The 20,801-nt window shown below is 40.9% G+C and overlaps 2 protein-coding genes across 3 annotated transcripts in view; both read left to right on the top strand.

The window, feature by feature from the left end:
- The window catches only part of adgra2 (adhesion G protein-coupled receptor A2), a 37,735-nt gene extending 33,371 nt beyond the window's left edge, over positions 1–4,364 (top strand). Inside the window, exons 14-19 of the mRNA XM_046034722.1 lie at positions 479–687; positions 775–902; positions 992–1,115; positions 1,199–1,347; positions 2,079–2,168; positions 2,316–4,364. Of these exons, the coding sequence (XP_045890678.1) occupies positions 479–687; positions 775–902; positions 992–1,115; positions 1,199–1,347; positions 2,079–2,168; positions 2,316–3,735 (2,120 nt within the window). The 3' untranslated portion in view covers positions 3,736–4,364. The remainder of the gene's footprint in view (positions 1–478; positions 688–774; positions 903–991; positions 1,116–1,198; positions 1,348–2,078; positions 2,169–2,315) is intronic.
- A 1,786-nt stretch (positions 4,365–6,150) lies between these two features.
- rab11fip1a (RAB11 family interacting protein 1 (class I) a) lies at positions 6,151–20,059 on the top strand. Of its 2 annotated transcripts, XM_046034463.1 has the most exons (6): positions 6,151–6,865; positions 12,796–13,229; positions 13,357–14,296; positions 15,503–17,350; positions 17,679–17,784; positions 18,434–20,059. In XM_046034463.1, the coding sequence occupies exons 1-6, from the start codon at positions 6,516–6,518 to the stop codon at positions 18,635–18,637; spliced, it is 3,882 nt and encodes a 1,293-aa protein (XP_045890419.1). In that variant the 5' UTR covers positions 6,151–6,515; the 3' UTR covers positions 18,638–20,059. The 2 variants fall into 2 exon arrangements, with proteins under 2 accessions (XP_045890419.1, XP_045890421.1); XM_046034465.1 differs by lacking the exon at positions 15,503–17,350 and having other exon boundaries at positions 6,153–6,865.
- The last annotated feature ends 742 nt before the right edge of the window (positions 20,060–20,801 follow it).

Here is a 20,801-nt window from a genome sequence, read left to right as displayed (position 1 = left end):
AACACTCACTGTTCTGTTTTAAATTAGTTGTAGAAAAGGCAGGGAGCCAAGTTCTCTATCAACATTATCATTAGTTGTATTTTTTTTGTGCTCATTCATCATCATTTGTGCTGTACAACGTGAAGTTAAAAACTCACATTGTAAAAAAACTTATGGAATTTACTTTATCTGGGCTACTAGGCCTGACAAACCACAGCACTGTTCCTTGTCCACTCACCATGAAATAGTTGTTATTTCCACCTACATATAAAGAGCATAAAGAGTCCCAGTCTCTGATGCTGAGGGCCATTCTGGGAATTGTTGAAAATCAATATAAAAGACCATGAGACATGCCGAGGGAAGGTAGAATGGGCATCCCAAACAGACTAACTTAACAGTATAAAAGTATCCATGACTGATTTTTCAGTTCAATGCGCAATAAACATTTCAGTCATCAGTACAGTTTTGTATTAGCAATTTGCCCCCTTTTCTGTGGCAGACGGCTGCCCCATGTGGAACCATTCGGATCCCATCTGGGTGTCGCTGCGCCACTTGTCCCCTGGCACTGATGCTGTGTCAGCCCAATGGAGCCTGAAGGCACTGGAGAAACACGGAAGCTGGAGCCAGGAGGGCTGTCAGTTGGTACACAGTGACAGCAGCACCTCCACGATGCGCTGCTCTCTGCTTAGCAATTACGCTGTGCTGCAGGTAGGATAGCTTTGGGTATTTAATTTATCATTCATTCTGGATTGGGTGAGACTTTTTGGGTTAGACTTATGAGCGATTTTTTACCAGGAGGTGCCTGACTTCCCCAACTCCACACCCATCTCTGTAAGGGTGCTCCACCCTGTGGTCTATGCCTGCACTGCAGTGCTCCTGCTTTGCCTCTTCACCATCATCATCACACACATACTACACCACAGGTACTGTAGCGTATGTGCATAAACAGATTTCCTCGCTGCTATTTGTCATTTGTTCCATCTCCTCATTATTTTGCTCTGTGCCCCTACAGTTCTATTCACATATCAAGAAAGAGCTGGCACACGTTACTGAATACCTGCTTCCACATCGCCATGACAACAGCCATCTACGCAGGAGGCATAAGCTTGACCAGCTACCCAGTGGTTTGTCAAGCAGTAAGTCCTTAATTTACACATTCTCCTTATTGTGATTAGTGGCGTGTAAGCTTGTTGTCTTATCTGACTGTAACATGTGACAGGTGGGCATTGCCCTTCACTACTCCTCGCTGTCAACCCTGCTGTGGATTGGAGTCAGTGCGAGGGTCATCTACAAAGAGGCTGTGTGGAGAATGCCCCGGCAGCCGGAGGGAGAATCTCCTGCCCCACCTACTCAGCGACCTATGCTCAGGTCAGTGAGCAAGCCACAACTCCCTTTTACCCGCTTTCTGTCCCATGAAATTGTTGTTTGCTGTCAATACGGTTCATGTTGTAGACAGATGCAGGGGTTCTTGTGCATGGCCACCCAGACTGTGCACCATCAAAGTGGATCATTGTGCCCAACAACTAAAGCCCCTCTGTTCTTAAGGAAACCTTGGAGGGACATAACAGAGTATTGCTGTAAGGCACAAAAAAGCTATAAGCCTATATGAACTCAGAGTGGGGGAGGGGGGAATGTGTGACACCAGCATAACAAAAGCAGAGGGGGGTCGTCATAAATCTGAGCAGGGTGATTTAGGGGGTCCACTGTCTTTCCATATATTGCCTTCTATTTCTCCTCCCCCTGCCCCTGTGATCCTGAAGCTGTGATCATACACTGACCTCACTGGCCACCCCTTTTTTGCCCACTCAGCCACATGAGATCAGGCCACATTAAATCACAGACTTCTGGAGCCCAATACTGACCTTTGTAACACTCTGCCCACTAAGAGAGTGAAGGATCACAGAGCTCTGTTCAGATTATAGACATAGCCAGAGAGACATAAAAACACAAAAAGGAAAATGACACCGACATGCACACTTTAAAAACATTGCAGCAGCCAAAGGTCATACAGCATCCTGTGGCACAAACAAGAACTGCTCTTTATTTCTAAAACTGCAGCTGGGAACTTGTGTTTGATATGTTTTTTTCTGTTATTCAAGGTTCTATTTGATAGCTGGTGGAGTTCCTCTTATCATTTGTGGGATCACTGCAGCTGTCAATGTCAACAACTACGGAGACAACAGCCCTTAGTAAGTACTTTTTATCCTTGAGCCATTTGGCTCTTGACATCGTGTTGTTGTGTTTGGTGCTGAAGTGAATAATGTGTGATACGTTGAATACACAGACATGTCCTTGTTTTGCATTGACCCTTCAGACTTTTTTTCTGCCTCTTGCAGCTGCTGGCTGGTTTGGCGCCCCAGTCTCGGGTCTTTCTTTGTCCCTGCTGGTCTAGTGGTGTTGGTGACCTGGATCTATTTCCTGTGCACTGTGCTTCGCCTGAAGCATCGTGTGGCTAAAGAATGCACAGGAACCACCCTGTCCTCTCCCGTGACTGAGAGCCAGCCTGCGCTGGCAGGAAGCACAAGCCTTCTCTCAACAGACTCAGTGGTGGGTCCTATAAACCCAGTTGTGGTGCCAGAGGACCAGTATTCTTTGAAGACACAGTTCTTGGTGCTTGTGGCAACTCACTTCCTGTTTGTGGTTCTGTGGTGCTGTGGAGCCATGGCAATGTGGCTGACGGGGCACACTAGCTTGTTGTTTAGCTGTCTCTATGGGATGGCTGCCACAGTTTTGGGGGTATTTCTGGTGGTGCACCACTGCTTCCGGCGTCTAGATGTGCAGGCCTCATGGCTGGCATGTTGCCTAGGCTATCGCCGCTCTCATACCATGTCTACTTACACACACACCTGCACTACCGGAAGTGGAGTGCAGACCTCTGAGCAGGGATCACAACTTTTCATCAACTGCCATCCACCTGGTGACTCTCATAACTCCTCATCAGTTCGGTCATCTTCCACACCAAGTGGAATCAGCAGTGTGGGCCCTGGACCCTGCAAGCTCACCAACCTGCTGCAGGTGGCACAAGACAATCCAAACAACACTTCACGTGCCGCTGTGGGCAACAACACTAGCACCAGTACGGACAACATCACCAAGCCAACGAACAATATTCTGCCCACCATTAACTCTGCAGCCCCAGTGCATCCACAGAGAAGGAAAGTGAGTAGCAGAACTAAACAAGGAAGCAGCCAGTATCACCATCGGGGTGACGGCAGAGGTCACTATCGTCTCAAAGCTCTAAGGACTGCTGCAGGAGGGGGCAGCCTGGGAGCTTTAGGACCCAATGGTTTAGAGCACTTCAGCTCTTCGCATGCAGTTTACAAACAGGCCACGAGTGAGAATGGCAGCATCCACCACAGCCTTTCAGAGAACCAGGCCAGCCCGCTTACCAATGGGAAGCGCGTTGGAGAGTCAGTGGCAACTAGCCCCTCTGAGGGAAGTGATGGGGGCAGTAGTGGGAGCCGCAAACCCTTCCCCCTTCTGCCTTCTATGGCCAGCAGAGCGGCCATGCACAGTGCTCAGAGACGTTGCGCCAGCAGAGACAATTTGAAACTGGCAGCTGCTGCAGAGCGAGACACTAAGCGCTGCTCCTACCCTTTGAACAGTGTCACCACCACTGTGCCAGGGGCCGCTGCCCCAAATGGCACCCTCAAAAACTCAGTGCTCGAGCTGGAGCAGGACATGAGTGGCACAGACCAATCCCAGAGCTCCGTTGGAATGAAAAGTGGTTTGTGGAAAAGTGAAACCACAGTGTAACCCATACTTATGTGAACTTCTATGCATGACCTTAATGGGCACTTAAATGATTGGGTTATGTTTTAATGGTCTCTTGATTACAATAATTATATAATTTAAGACATAAAATCATGAAGGCATCCAGGACCCTAAACTGGTACTTTTGCCTTCGTAGCATTGTAAGAGTTCGCTGTGAAATGGTAAAAAATTATAAGGCAGGTTTTTTTTAAATGTCATTTTCAATCATAAGATACTAATTTCTTTTATTGATTTCACGGAAAATGTACAAGATAGCTCTGAAATTGGCATATCATGTTGATTTTGGATGTCTAATGAAAGCTTTACTGTTGTGACTTTTCTATGCATTTCAACTATATCATGAAATGGAATGCAAGATGATCCATTTCCATACATACATACAGATATATGCATTTAATCTGTGGACAACCTTTCACCCTTTTGTTGGCTTCAAGTAACTGTTTGCTTGTGCTTATGTATGCTTTTGTGTGTTCTGTGTAAGTTTGTGTTTGTGTGTGTGTGTGTGTGTGTGAGTGTGTGTGTCTGTGTGTGTATGCACATAAAATAGGAGAGTAATTGCATGAATGTGGCTGTACAGAATCTCTGAGTGAATTAAAAAAAGCTAAGCGAGACTTTTGGATATATGATGAAAATGTTTTATTTTTATTTCTATGTACTCCTAACAGCACTGACAGAGCTCCACTTACCTAAGACATCCAGAAAGAAAAAATCAGGGGGGAAATCATAATTGGCTTTCTCTCAGCCAGTCACTTGGTTCAATTTTCACTGCTACCCGGGAACTGAAGGACTGCCCCTCCTGGATGGTAGAGAAACTTGTCAGTCATTGTCAGAGATTAAAATTTGTGTTTCAAATCAGGAAGATCGCACAGGTTTTGCAATGGAAAACTTATCTAACCCAGGCTGACTTTGCCACTAGAATTTTAGAGGTGTTCGCACATATCAGGAACATGAAAAAAAACTTCTCTGCATGCAGATCATAAGCTTTTTGAATAAATCCAATCAGAATGTTGCCTTCACATTGAACTTACAAAGACCTAAAATGTACTTCTGTTTTTTTGGACAGGTTGATACTTGATACTACTTACAATTCAGGAAATTACATAAACAGGAAATAGTATTTCTAAGCAGCTCATCGTCACTGCTTTTTTACATTGTTCTGTGTGAGGAAGTTTTCATGAAATCCAGATATTCACATACTGTATATTGCTACTCTTAGGTGTTTTAATATGGTCAGTATGTTGTGAATACTATTTTATATTCTTTGAGTAGTATGAGCTTTTGGACCAGCTCCGAGCAGGATGTATTCACAAAGTAAAACATGAAAATTACCATCTATTCCATGTGACCGTAACTTAACAACTCATGGGGAAAAATATAAACATAAAGATAGACTTGTTTTTTCTCATCATTCAGTTTGAATTTCAATGTTCAAATGTTCAGGGATTTTATGCATCTGGTGTAGATACTGTCATCAGTGCACACCTTCTTACTTGGCCACGAGTTACCAAGGTCTAAATTTGACTTTGCCTTTGTATCAGTAACTACGATGTTGCCAAACCAAATGTTTATTGAAATACACTTTCTGAAAAATCATAATAATTCATTTCTAATGGATGTTTTTCCTAATGTGTGTAAAAATGCCTTGTGCCGAAGAACTGTCAATTGCTTTGTCAATAATTCACATTTCTAATAATTTACTGCATTAACTGCATGTTAAGTTGTGCTGAATGTCCAAGCCCTCTCCACTTATATTTACTCTTTGACGTGTACTTTCTATATTACACAAGCCTGCAAAGACCCATGAAAATGGGGTGTTATGAAATATTTTGTTCACAACTTCACGCCCCATTAATGATCAACTATTAGGGATACTGCGTCTTGATGGAGGCCTGGTGGACACATCAAGTTGAAGATACTAAGATGGCAGTGAGAAATAAAAGATGTGATTGCATCCTGCGTTTTCTGGATGATTTAGCTCATTCGTGTGTTTCATCAGTCATAATCTGAACATACTGTTCCTCCAAATTTTTGGAGGGTCAGAACATTCACCGTTCAAGGCAAAAATTTTACATTTGCACATCTGTATCTTATTTGCCCTTTATAATATATTTTCCAGCAGTGACAGTCTATAAATTTCTGTCTCAATACTTTAGGTGGAAAATTTGCAAAACTGGTCTCTGTTCAGTGTTATTGTTGTCTTGTTTGAGTCTTTAATGACTTTTGCGAGAGTAAACTGATTCCTGATCAGTGGTTGACAATGCTACTTAACGGTCAACGACGTCTGAACGCCCTCCTCCTCCACTGTCCAATCTCTGACGGGCATTAAAAACTGGCAGAAATATTAGCCAATCAGGCAGCAATATATAGAGTATGGGTGGGAACTCATAACATCAGGGAAGTGAACAATATATCTAAGGGGAGGCAAAGCAAGGAAACTGTGCTTATGAAATCCTCTTAAAGGAATTAGCTATTAGTCGCAGCGCAGTGAAGGTTACGCTGGCGTTAAGTTGGTTAACCGGGAGTTAACTCAAGTGTTACCGGAGGCCCTGACATAGCGTAACGAAGAGGTTGGAGAAGTATTGCGACATCAACCTGAGCTTCCTGAACTGAAGTCAAGCTAGGTAACCTAAACCTCCTGGCGCAGAGGACGCCGAAGGTGAAAAAACACAGCTCAGGAAAAGGTTAATTAAGCGCCCGGCGTAGTAAGATACTTCATAACAAAATTCGGATTAACTTTTGGTAAAGCTTAACGGACTTTCGCGATGTCTCTGGCCGACCAGAGCCAGCAATGGTTCCCTACGAGTGTCCAGGTAACGGTGCATCAAGCTCGGAGCCTGCGTGTCAAAGGCAAGAATGGCACAAACGACGCCTATGCCATCATCCAGGTGGCCAAAGACAAGTTTTCCACCACTGTGGCTGAGAAATGTGTCGCTCCAGTGTGGAAAGAAGAGGCTTCGTTTGACCTGCCGCTCTTCCACCCGGGCAACGCTGAACGCTGCACACTGTATGTCATAGTAATGCACCGCGCTCAGGTGGGCCTCGACAAGTTCTTGGGTCAAGCTGTGGTGAACTTACTGGAACTGCATGACAACAACTCTCACAAAAAGACAGAGTAAGTGACCACCATTTCTGCGGGCCAAACCTGTTTCCAACTCACTCACAGAAGTTGTTTGTAATAGTTCAGACAGCCACTAGTCTTCTCCAAGTTTAGCTTTTTATTCCAGTTTATTTACAGTAGCAGCATCACACCAGTAAGTCCTTGAAAACTTTACAGAATGAAAGTAGTCCATTCACACAATAAGCCCAATAACACATATTACTAAAAGTAAATTTGACTTCAGGCAACACCACACACAGCTTAAAAGCATGGTCAAACTGCAATCTACAAATAAATAGGAAGGTAATTAAACATTAGGTTGGTTTACACCCTGCAACATCCCCAGGTTTTATTTATATTAATTTAGAATTTTTTGCTCCTAAATTATTTGAGCCAAGGCTGATATTGTAGCCTTTTCTGTAAAACTCATTTGACGGTGTTTTATGGATTATTTATTATTGCTAAGCGGACTTTAAAGGAGCAGGGCATCTCACTTACTGCTAAACTCACCCCAATGTTGTTGGTATATCGCAGTGCTTTCAACAAACACCTAATTAGATCATGATTTTTACTAACATAGCAGTCCAACAGATTTGGATTTTGACTAAAAGCCATCTTTGAAAAATAACTGTTTAAATTTGGCACATTGTAGCTCTAACCCTTTCACACTCAAATTAAAAAATTAAACCTGCTTTAGATTTTTGTTGCCGAGTAAGTAAAAATTATTGAGTTAATCATGTATGCATAAACTGTGAAACCTAGCAGTAAGGTATCCGTCAACCCTTGAGTTTACTCTACATTACATTGGCCATCAGGAGTTTTGTCCATCTAATCAGGTTTCAGAGACAAGTATAAACACAAAAACATTATGCAGTCTTTTAATCATACATTTTGGGTGTATGCTTCTTTAAACAGGCCACAAATTAGCCTTTAAACATTAACATTGTGACGGACCCTCTATCCTCTTATCAGTGTTTGAGAGGAGAAGCAGAAACTGTGGAGATGTTGGGAAAACAGTCCAAGATAATTCTAATTCTAAGCCTTCTCCCTCTCCGCTTGACCAACCCTAACGTGCAGCTGACACTTTTACTTCATAAATTGGTGTGAAGCCAACTGTGTCGCTGCCAGCTTTGTGATTGAGGCCCAACTGGAAATAACTTTCTCACATTGGTGCTGTTAATCCTGTGCATTCTTCAGGGCTATTAACTAGCATGCAGTATGTCTGCACACACCCAGATATTTTTTGTGAGTCAGGATGACATCACGTTGCATGGGTGTAACATGGGTGTAACAGGCATCAAAATAAAACACTGCATTAGTGTTGAATGGAATATATAGATACACGAACACACCCTCTTTGTAAAATAGATTTTTAAAATAAATATGGCTTAATATAGACTCGGCCGTATACCACAATGGGGGACCTTTCCAAGTAGCTGTGAGTTCTCAGTAATCACTCAACCAAGGGTTGGAGTGTTAGATTGACCTCATTCACTTGATTATTGTACCATCACTGTATCTGAAACATTATCGTGTTTGCTCAGTAAGTTTTTACAGTTTAATGGCAAAGTTCATTCGTTGCACTTTAAAAAGGCTGAGCTCCTTCTTTGTCCCCGCTTGGCTCCCTCACTCTATTTCCTTCAAGGCCCAACACGCAGGCTGGGTATGGGGTGATGCTGTCACTTGAAGCGTGTGGTGTTAGATTACTATCCTGCTTGCCTGTTGTGCTGATACAGGGTGCGACATTGACAACTCTGCTGAAAGGGAGCTCTGCTGTTTGCCTCATGTAGTTGAGTGTATTTGAGATTAAATTAGATTATAGTGCAATGTATTGGAGTTGGTATTAGGATAGGAGTCATTTACTGTCACAAATCATCAGCCATTAAGATAAATAAGTAGGTGACTATTTAAATTAAAATGAAAAGTTTTATATAAGTTGTATTTTACATTTAGGTGGCTATTGAGTGTGAAGGGAATATTAAACATTTGTTTTAAATGCATATGCTATAACACATACAATGACAAAAAGCAGCAGATTCTCACAATCTAAAACATTTTATAAAATATCTACCTTTTTTATAAAATATCTATCAATCTGTTGTCAAAATATTTGCAGATTAATTTTCCGTCAATCCGCTTGTTGTTTCTGTTCTAGATATTGAGTTGCAATATTGGACTAGTTCCTACAGTTTTTGCTTTGACACTTGAGCCACAGTATTTATTTTGTAAACAAAGGGTAGAGCAGTGGCACCAAAAATACCCCCCAATATTCACCACACATGAGATCCACCTTCAGAGAATTCAAACTAAATCTGATCTTCTAATCTTGCAGTGGCTTTATGCAGATTTTTGTTATTTAATCCGATGTAATTCCCAGTTGATCCTTGAAAACCATTGAAATGCAACTGGTATCCGTGAGTGTTAAACCAATATAATGCAGGAATCTATCGATATTACCATATTAACACCCCTTTATTTTATTGGCCATTCTGGCGTTGGCTGGTATGATAATACAGGCTCTCCTGTTAATCATTAGACATGAGTCGAGAAGAGTGCCGTTGATAGTTAACTGCAGAAACCAGTCCAACAGGATCAGTTAGAGCATGCATCGGGCATGGCTCTATACAAACCGTACACCCCGTCAGTCTGTTAATAACAATTTCTGTACTGTCAAATAAAAAGTGCATTCCCTGCTGTAATTGATGTAGACAAGAAGAACAATTTGTTTTTTTTATTAGCTCGAGGAAAGTGTGATCTCTCTGTCCTTGTGCTGAGACTTAGTGAGCTTTTGTTTAACTTGGCACGCTCACTTTAGGGAGGGTAAGCAAGATTGTTTGAATTAGGCTGAGTGTAGCTTTCATTGCATCACATAGAGCAACTCCCTGCATGTTTGAAAGTGTTTGAGGAATGTTGGTTCACTCCTATGCTTGTTTCCTGACGGTTATCCTCCAAAGAGCCTGTCTGCATGTCTGCTACAGTACACGACACAAAAGTGAATGCTGCAGCAGGAACATGAACTGCAGATAACTGCCTGGTTTGTGGCACACCACACTTTATATTTAAATTCAGTGACAGATACAGTATCTTCACTAAAACTTACAAGGTTATATTGAACCTTAATCTTATTCTGCAAACTGATTAAAGAGGAAATCACACAGCGACTTTTACTTTACCATTTTTACAGTTGTGAAACTGTTTCTCAGTACTGACTTCACTTTTGTAAAACTTGTCACACAGTTAGCACAACCGAAGTCAACGTGGACAGAATTCAACCACCACCAAAGCTCTGTGTATTTACACCCCATTTTACATACTGTTTAAAAATTGTTTTTTGTTTTTTTTATATTTATGTTCAAAACCAAACATAATACAAATTCACTGTAATTTAGGCTGTATTGTTACATTGTGCTACATCTAAAACTATTATTTTTTTTAAAATGCATAAACTTCTAATTGGGACATACAACATTTAGCACCTGTTGTCATTCCTTGGTGACCTCTAAAGAAAGACTTGTGGCAGGTGAGGAAAGGTAGGCAAGTGAGGCACAATCCAGACCACCGTGTTATTTATTAGGGCGATGTTTTAACTTTCTCTTTTAGTCTCTGAGTGTTTTAAAGCCCATCCCAGCATGGAGTCACTTTTTTTTGCACTTTATTTCCATAAGTCAACCTTCATAGAGGAAATATTTCCCTCATGTGGGTGGAAAGTTTATCACCACCGTCACATGATCAGATGTTCTTCTTAGATGCAATGAATGCTGCATGTCTGGACATATTTGCAGAGGAATGGCAGGGATGAATCAGACATGAAAAAATAGTCTTTTCCAGTTATACTGCAGGATAGGACACAAGGTGTGATGTGAATGAGAACTTTTGGCCAAATGCAGAAGACAAAGTTGACTGGCACTGTGATATTTCTGTAGGTGTAGCAATTTTGGCTTCCAACGATTATGAAAACAAGGTCATTGAGATAAAATGATTATTGTGCTGCATTCCGTTTCACAAGGATGCTCTTATTTTATCTTGTGTTATAAATCCAGTGTGCCCCTTATAACTTGTTAGTCAACATTATTAGCTTAAGCCTACGGCATTTTACACTGCACAAATTAGCCTAGCAGCTAGTAGACTTCTCATCTACTCATAGCTTAACAAATTAGCCTACATATTATTTATACCATCTTTACTGACCATTGGTTTAAGAAACTGTTTTTGAAAATGAAACATTCAGTTTTAAAATTTCAGTAAATACATAATCTTTCCTAAGTCAGTGAGTAATTGTGCTAAATAATCAAATGTCAGTGTTGACCAAAATAATCGTGCAATAATCGAGGAGCCCTAGTGTGTAGAGTTTTGTATTGCATTACTGGAATTACTTTATTTTCATGTTGTGCACTTCGAATTTCTTTCTGTCAGTAATGATAACTCGGTATGAAAAAATGTGTGCCACAAATTGTGACCAAAAAAAAAAGTCTCTGCTGTTTAACAACATTGTTTACAAGGGGAAAGGCCATAATGGACACTTCTGCCACAGTATTGGTACAACTAATAATAGCAAGGCTTTAATTATACAAGCAGGAAGCGTCTGTATGTAATGGCACTAATTGCTTGTTTTGGTATGGCTTTAGAAAGGGCTCTCCAGAACACTCCTGCCTTTCCCTTGTAGACAATAAGTGCTGGTCCTGTGCAACAGAGAGGTCATGAGAGGGGGAGCCGGAACAAAGCTGTCAGACTTTATCTGTGGTTGACACTGTGCTCCAAACAGGAACTGGAACAAGCTGTACACTAGTTAATGACACCTATGAGTCCCAAGTCTAACAAGACACAGCAGACCAACACCAACAGAATTGAAGTCGGCGCTATTAAGAGCCAGGGGATTTATTTACAGTATGTAAATGAGTGTTTTTTATATTCAACTAGCATTTAATCCCACCTTAAGTGAGCCCATACGTTTTGTTTACGTGGCAGTTTTGCTGGGCCAGCCCTGCATCAAATTACTGTGTAAAAGAGTAACCTAATGACCAAAACATGGTTTGGTGGAACGGCTCTCTTGGTTTGTAAACACTAATATTACACAGCAGTTGAACATAACATTTATTTGGATTCAGACTTAAATGTGCAGTGTATGGCTATAATTGATGACGTCTTCAAATAGCTTCTTTTGTCCGAGCAACAATACCCAAAGATGTTTAAATGATTATATATTGTGCCAAAAGCAGCCAGTCCTATCATTGGAGAAGCTGAAACCAAAGAAAGTTTTGCATTTTGCTTGGATGATGAAGCAGTTTATCAAAATTGTTGCTGTTTAATTTTCCATTTAATCCATGTTTCAGTGGACTAAATAAGCCTGCAGCTAATCAAATAATTATCATTGTTATTAATTAATTAATTAATTAATCTATTGTCAAAATCACATGTTCATCACATATCCCATCCCAATGGGTCTATCCTATTTAATTAACTTCTACTATCATGTTCTGAAATCATGGTAAATCAGGCAAAGCTCAAAATAAATTTAAAATGCAGAAAAGTGACATTTCTGCTTCGTTAATGAATAAAACAATTCATCAGTAATGAATCATTATTCATTTTCATTTAATAATAACTTTACATAATAAAATCTTTAGGAACGGTTCTTAACCATTGTTGCACTTGGAATTCAATTAATTCAGCTAGTTTTTGTACAAGTCAACTTGTTTTATACAGTTTTTAGAATCACGTCATATCAATGCACTGATTTGTCATATTCTGTCTTATTATCTGAAACGGGACTAAATGTACTGAGTTCAAGTGAAAATGTCTGCCTGTATTGCCATGTTTCTTTCTTGTATCTAAGTCTTAAAGGGGTCTAAATTAGCTGATGAGAGAACCCTAAAAAAAACCTGTCAGGTTTCAAAAATGACATCATTAACTTTTTATTTGATTCATTTTGCATTTTTCGTTTGCAGTTGGTTCAAACTGGTGGACAAGTCTGGAAAAGAGGACAAGCCGCGGGGGGAGGTGCTGCTAGATGTCCAATTTATGAGAAACAACATGTCTGCTAGCATGTTTGACCTTTCTATGCAGGACAAACCGCGCTCGCGCATCTCTAAGCTGAAGGACAAAGTCCGTGGGAAGAAAAAGGATGGCTTCTCTGACTCTGCCTCAGCTATTGTTCCCTCTGTCAGCCAGGTCCTCACAGACAGTGAGACAGAGGCTGATGCACAGTCGCTCAATCAGTTACCAGGAGAGAAAAAGAAATCTAAGCTCAAAACCCTCTTTGCTCCCAAATCAAACTTGCAGCGTAACATCTCGCAGTCCATGTCTACACTTGGGAATCCCGAGAAGAATTCATCTCTCAGTGGCAGCCGCTCATCTGGCCTCAATGTAGACTCTCCTGAAGGTAGCTATATCTTTCTGTACTCTGTGTGTTGACAGTTCTGCCTTTCCTCTGCTGCACAGTGCAAGTTAAATAATGGTGTTTTGCATGTCAACAATGACAACATGCTTCACTCTCTGTCCTCCCACAGTTAAAAAGAAATTTAAATTCCTGGGACACAAGCGAACAGGCAGCTCTGACAGCAAGGTGTCGCAGGGTCCTTTCTCCCTACTGGGAGCGAAGGCCAAGCAGAGTAACAGTGATCTGAACAACCTGTGCATCAACGGCAGCCACGTGTACACAGAGGAGGAGTCCAAGAGTGGTTCTACTCTCAGTCTGAACAGCTCAGGCCAAGGATCTGTAGAGGACGTCCGCAAACACACCTCTGATATCTCTGCAAATTCCATTATAAGTGTACCTGTCCCCTCCTTCAGCCATGAGTCTACAGACAAGGCAAGACTGGCGCAACAACGCCACCAAGAGGAGGAGGAGAGAAGGCAGGCTGAAGAAAGGCGCATAGCAGAGGCCAAGAGGCTGGAGGAAGAGGAGAAATACAGAGTAGAGGCCAAGAGACTGAAGGAGGAAGAGGAGCGCAGATGTCAAGAGGAACAGGAGAGGAAGAGGCGCTTCCTTGAGGATGAAGCAAGGAGGAAGAAACAGATGGAGGAGGAGAGAGAGAGGAGGAAGCAAGAAGAAGAACGCAGGATGCTGGAAGCAGCAGAAACCCAGAGGCTCGAGGAGGAGCGTCGCAGAGCGGAGGATCAGAAACGACAGGAGGAGGCCTCCATGAGCGACAGGCTGTCGTCTCTGTTTGGGATGATCAAAAAGAAAGAGGAGAAAAAAGAGGAGTTACAGCAACATCCTAAAGAGGAGCTGCCCATCCCAGCCCCCCGCAGTAACTCAAGAGATCAAGATCAACCCGTCTCCCACCACTCCACCAACCCGTTTGACAACGTTCCCTTAAGTTTGGATCCTAAAGTTAGCACTAATGAAAGCCCAGCTGATCGTCAGAAATCCAGCCACAACCCACAAACCTCCTCTGCTTTGGGCTTCCTCAACCGCACTGCTAAAGTGTCTGCAGTCAAACCCAGGTAGGCCTTCATGTTTGTTTGTATTACATACTCTCAACAAGTTACTCTGCACTAATGTTATGTAATACTGTTAGGATCATGTCAGTGTGATGACACTGGGGATGTTATTGGTTGCTTGTAGTCATGCTATACTTAGAGTTGCTGGGCTGGAATTTGAATAGTGCTCTCAATAGGCCTGCAAGTGAAACAGCACAAGTGTTGCCTTTTTGGTGGTATGTGCATTTTATTTACCCAAAAGAAAAGGCCACACTAATTTCTTTTTTTTTTTTCCTCTTGTTTGTTACCCATGTACACGTAAGAGGCAGATAAGTTAGGAATGTTATTTAAGAGAATCAAAACACAACTGCTAAGTTTCGTCCTACACCCCATCTGTCAATTTCACAACTTTTCGTCCTGTTTCTGTTCTGTTGATTCAACCTTGTGACTGTCTTGAATTACCTAAAACTTTGAATGGATGGCTGATGGCTGACTTGTTTGACCTGTTTGGTCTCTGGGTAATCTGGGTGTGGCTTGTGTTGGTGAGCAGGTTGTGGACTGAACAGAGCTCATAAGGAGTGACGGAGCCACAGTTCAGTACTTCTTTGTGGACGTCTTGAGTGGTTTAGATTTTTATTTTTTTTTTATTTTTTATAGTTTGTGGATTGGATTGGAGTGGAGCATTTTATATTTGAATCAAAATGGTAAGGTGCTTATGCTTGCTATTGTCAGTGACATTACAGTAGTCCTTGTTTCTAGAATGTTTGCTTTGCTAGACAGCAGCTAGAAATTAGATTTTTAAGTTGTTTGTATTATTTAGTTGTGATGTTACATTTTGATGCCATGCTGGACTACCTAATATAATCCAAGTGGCATAATCTTAAAGCAGAAAAAATGTGGCACAAGTCACCGCTAAAAATAGAAACACACATGAATATCAGAAGTTTTGTTTGGAGGTGTGCCACTGACGTTGAACAATGGACCATTTCATGAACAAGTGATTTTGTTGTATGTAATGGCAACGATGTCTGGTGCAGATTTAGGAAAGCAGTTGAGAGTAAAGTAAATATTGAACTGTCAAAGGGCTAAATTGTGTCACTGTAGATGGGTATTTTTGTTGACATGTGAGATGTTAGTTGCATTGGTGACGGGTTGTACATTGGTGGAAATTACTTCAGGTAACGTGATGGTCACACTGACCTGTAGGCCTTTGTTTTCACTTCTTGGCAGATTGCCTCAATCTCTGGAGTCTGAACCCGCTGACTGCCAAACCCCAAGTCAGCCATGTCCTTCCCAAGCCACCTCTGAGTCCACCCTCTCTAGTGTCCCATCTGAGTCCCCTGATACTTTCTCCAACCTCCACTCATCCCTGACTCCACCAAACATAAGTCAAAACCTGTCTGGTTCCCCTTGTGACAGCATAGAGAATTTGTCCTCTGTTGGATCTTCACCCACCATGGCGGATAAGAAGAGAAGAGCCCCCATTCCACCTTCACATCCAGTACATGAGACAGTCAGACAGATCAGAAACCCTGCATATGTAGAGGTAGATGGATCACAGCAAGGCAAAAGCATCTCTCTACCGCTTCCTGACTATGAAACTCTATTTCCTCAGAAGAGACACGGAGTGCAAGGGCAGACTCGATGGGACCACATAATCGCTGAGGTCAATCAGAGAAACAGGACCACTCCATCTGAATTTTTGGGTCAAGAGATGAGTGTGGATGGCCCAGAGGAGCATGAACCTGGTCAAAAGTCATCACTCCCGCAGGAGAGTCCTGCTATGAGACATTATCAAACACAACCTCAGGAGACCAAACCTATGTCAACAAAAAAAGTAGCAGCCCCAGCTCCCCCTAAATCAGTCTCACCTCCCCCTAAATCAGTCTCACCTCCCCCTAAATCAGTCTCACCTCCCCCTAAATCAGTCTCACCTCCCCCTAAATCAGTCTCACCACCCCCTAAATCAGTCGCTCCTCCACCACTCCGATCAGTAGTGGATTCCAGTCAAAGAGAGAGGCAGAATATCGCTCACCAATCTCTCATGAGGCCTACTCCGTCTGCAGTACCAGGACGTGTAGAATCTGACGCTTCAAGCAGAGAAAGTCTCCCATCACCTGCAGGAACACATGCACCCAGACCATCTAGCCTAATGGATTGGCATATTACAACACCACCAAATGATCAACAAAAAGTGCAAGTCATTGTGAACAAAGAGGCACCCACAGCCAAACCCAGACAGAGGGTTAGTGACAGAGAGCCAGTAAAGCAAGAAGATTCTGCTGTAACACCAGTAGTCTCAAACAAAAATTCAATCAGTAACATCCAAACATCCAGTATGAGCAGTGTGGACAAAAATGTCAGGAAGACAGTGGAGAACTTTGCAGATTTTGACCCATTCCCCAGTACTGAGCTGCTTTCCAAAGACCCATGGGCACAGCTGAAGCAGAGCCCAGAAGTAGATGACCTTTTTACCAGCAGTGTACGGAAAGAGCAGAAACTAGAAGATCAGGAAGTGATGGCAGATGATTTTGATAAATACTTTGGTCAAGAGAAACCAACAGATCCATTTGCTAGTTTTAATGGCAGTTATTTAAACAAACACAGCGAGTACAGGCAAAAAGATGAAGATTCTAACCAAGTCAGTCCTGATTTCCAAAGAAGGAATTTACCGAAACAAAAACGGATTCTTTCATCCACTACTCACTCGGATAATAAGACTTCCAAGTCTCGACAAGAACACCCATATAAAGAAGAAAAAACCATACTCACAGCTAAGCAAAGCCTCTCCGCAAGAGATGTCATGAATGAGCCTATCACACCGAAGCTTCAAGCTGATTTGAAAACACCAAGCTATTTTTATGGAGGACAAGATCCATTTGGAGCTGAACCTTTTTCTGTATCCTCTGCCTCGACCTCCTCAGAGCCTCTGCAGGTAGTTATGGAGGAACCAGCACCTGAGGCAGGAGGTTTGTCTGGGGGAAAGACACTTTTGCGAGCGTGGGTCTCACCCTCTGAGGTTATGCCTCTAAGTGCTCAGAATAGCAATGGAGGTGGGCTAGCCGTAACTCCACGCAGGTGAGATTGAACATGCTACTTACAAAGTATGCATTTGTGGACTGCTTATCTAGGCTTTGCATATGGCCTCTGGTTGCTGCTGTGGTATGGGGAGGCAGATAAGGTGCTTTGATTTACTGTTTGAGTAAACTCATTTGGAGTTTGATTCTGAATATTGCACTTGGGTCATGGTGGAATAATTTGCACAACACTAGATTAAATTGTATCATATTTTCTCCTGCTTATCATATATTTTTATTATTTCCTGTAAAGTTCTGTACATATTGTTGTGCTTACTTGCAGTAATGTTTTTGAGGGCTTTATTATAATGTATGCACTGTATTTACAGGCCTCATCCTGTGAAGCCCATGAGCTCCGTTGAGAGCCAGCATCCCAACAGCACCCCTGCTGTGAAAGAGATAAAGGTCTGTGACAGCACACCGGGGAAGATTCAGGTACTGTCATGTTTACACACTGGGACCAAAACAGCAACAGATTTGTTGACACAGCAAGTTAATTGGATTTTCTTGCAGGAGGAATTCTGGGTCACATTACATAAAACATCTTTTCACACCGTTTAACATAATCTACATTATTCATATTTACAAATCAACCTTTTTTTTGTTAATCCTCAGAAATTTTCCTGGGGTTGAAATTAAATTCTTCAAAGTGAATTCTTGTAGCAGTCAACTCTGAAAATATTGTTAAATATTGAGCTTGAAGGTTCATTTTTGACCTTAGAAATAGTTTGACAAAAAAATATTATCAAATGATCCTCTTATCTTCTTTTTCCACTCCGCAGATGGAGTTTTTTGTTGTCAAAAACCAAGCAATAAGTTGTCAAAACACAATCTGTTGAGAAAGCTGTGGGTGACGTGGGTAAAAGCTTTCGAAAAATTTAAATAAAAAATATTTAAATTACTTGGTTATTATTTATTTAAAATATGTTTTGTAGTGCAAATAGGGTAACAAATGTAACACTGAATCTATAAAAAAAAGCCTTCTACAATGTTTTGTTTCAAGCGACAAATGCTTAATTAAATCAATCAATACGTTTTAATTAGAACACATATATTTTATTCACTTGTCCTCACTTTTCCTCAGGTGACAGACTCGGTGCAAAGTGGACCTTACACTCAGCTGACACAGGAAGAGTTGATCACAATGGTGGTGAAGCAGCAAGCTGACCTGTCCAAGAAGGACGCTAAGATCGTTGAGCTTGAAGAGTACATAGACAACCTGCTGGTCCGCGTCATAGACGAGAAACCCACAATCCTGCAGTCTCTTAACTCTGCCAAGCCAGTGTAAGGCAGGTATTGGCTGCTGGAGGAAGAGAGTCCCACTTAAGGACACAGTTATGTATGTTGTGTGTGTTTGTTACTGTGTACTGAGAGGAACGACCTCTGTGAAAGTCTTGGAGCATATGCACTTTTTTTTTAGTTCCAGAGTCAAAATTTGTTTGAGAATGCTGCAAAATTGTCTCTGAAGTTGTAACATTTGGTGATAACTTAATAACAAGCAAGTACCTTTTTTATATAAGCAAATGAATGTACTTATTTTAACACTATGGTACTGGTATTTTCTTTAAAAACTTGGCAATATTTTGATTTATGTACCTCACTTGATTGAAACTTGGGTTGAGCTTTATTTAATATACTAATGATGATGGTTTTTTTTAAACCTACTATATATATTTGTTTCCTCTTTGAACTGGGTTTTGTGTAACTGCGGTGCGATGATTGATCATACACATAACCTTATACAACCATTCTGTATTCATGCACCACTTTGATGAGGCAAGAATGTAATATTTCTCTCCATATAAATATATTTGCAATACATTGATGAATTCACTTGCACGGCATTTCTGCAGGTTATAACTATAAATTATGACCTCACAAGCTGAGTCATGGTTAACATTGATTGTTTTTAAGTGCACATTGACTTTTCCCTCCACCACTTAAGTCTTATTTTATTAGTTTCTTTGTTGATGATTTTGGCTGTCATGTATTTTTTTAAACCAGACAATAACATTCCTCCCCCTTTTACTCACCACAGTCGAATGTCAGATGGTTGTCCAGGCCTTTAATAGATATTGTGCCTAATTTTTTGCTCCAAAGAGGCGTTATTTCGAAAACCAGCAATAAATAAAAGCAAGCAGCTACTATGTACTGTATATATGTTTGAATTGCACAGCAATTATTTTATTTCATGTGGTTGCAATGTAGCCTGTGCACATAGTTTGAAATATTATGCAAGTAAAAGTACAGTACAAACTAATAATAACAATGTGAGTTTTCAATCACTGTGATGTTTATGTTGTGTAATAAAAATCAATAGATAATCCAAAACTAATCATCAGAGGAACAATAGACTCAGCATCCTAAATAAGCAACCAGCCTTGTCTTTGTATTTTAACTATTAAATGAACCCTGCGTCTATGCCTTTATATTTTATGTCTTGGCAGAAGTGATAGCAATATTAAGTGTCAGACTGTACAGACCTGTGCCTTCAAAACCTTTTTCATGACTTTTATGTCTGATTTGCTGGATGGAGGGTTGATGGCTTCCTCTCTTCTTTTTCTGGAGCAAGAGGTCAAAGAATGTGCATCCTGATTTATCAAGTGTTTGTCTGACGTGAAAATAACTACAGTTGATGTAAAAACCTCTGCAAGAAGTGATGCTGAGCAACATATGGTGTTATTGGAAATAAAGACACTAATTAATTCACCATTGTTTGTATCTGCAATTATTTTATCCATGGTTTTAAGGAACTATAACCTATATTTGTAAATGAAATATGTTTAATTGCTTCATCTGATGTCTTAATCAGGTGTGTTTGCCTACTTCCAGCTGTTTTAAGTTTAGTAAATTTGTTACACTCACATAATATATCTACATAATAAACCAACAAGAATAAGAAACGCATGTTACCATGGAAACATCCAAAGCATATTTTATTGTACAGCTGCATTTCAGGCTAAGGGTAATAATTTTAATAGTAAGTTTGCAAATCCTTCTTTAAAGGTTCAGTGTGTAATATTTAGGAGGATCTATTCACAGAAATGCAATAAAATCTGCATAACTAAGTTTTCAGTGGTGTATAAAGACCTTGCATAACGAACGTTATGTTTTTATTAACTTAGAATGAGCCATTTTTATCTACATAAACCGTGGGTCCTCTTACATGGATGTCACCATGTTGCGCTGCGATGTTTCTACAGTAGCTCCTTAAATCTTTATTACAAAAAGAGTAATAAAGTGTACATGGGACGTAAAGAAGTATACAGAACTTTGATTTGTGCAAAATCGCGTATTGCATACATATTTTACATACAAATAATTTGTAATATGGTTATAACTGTTAATTTGCTGTGCATGTATAAACTAGATGTATAAACTGACAACGCTAATCCAACACGTCTTTTTATTAGCGTCCACGTTGATTCCACATTCCAACTTAAAAGCAGTAA

Source organism: Micropterus dolomieu, linkage group LG21, assembly GCF_021292245.1.
Source record: "Micropterus dolomieu isolate WLL.071019.BEF.003 ecotype Adirondacks linkage group LG21, ASM2129224v1, whole genome shotgun sequence".
Classification (NCBI taxonomy): domain Eukaryota; kingdom Metazoa; phylum Chordata; class Actinopteri; order Centrarchiformes; family Centrarchidae; genus Micropterus; species Micropterus dolomieu.
The sequence above is the reverse complement of the archived record's forward strand: the minus strand, read 5'-3'. Positions and strand labels throughout refer to the sequence as shown.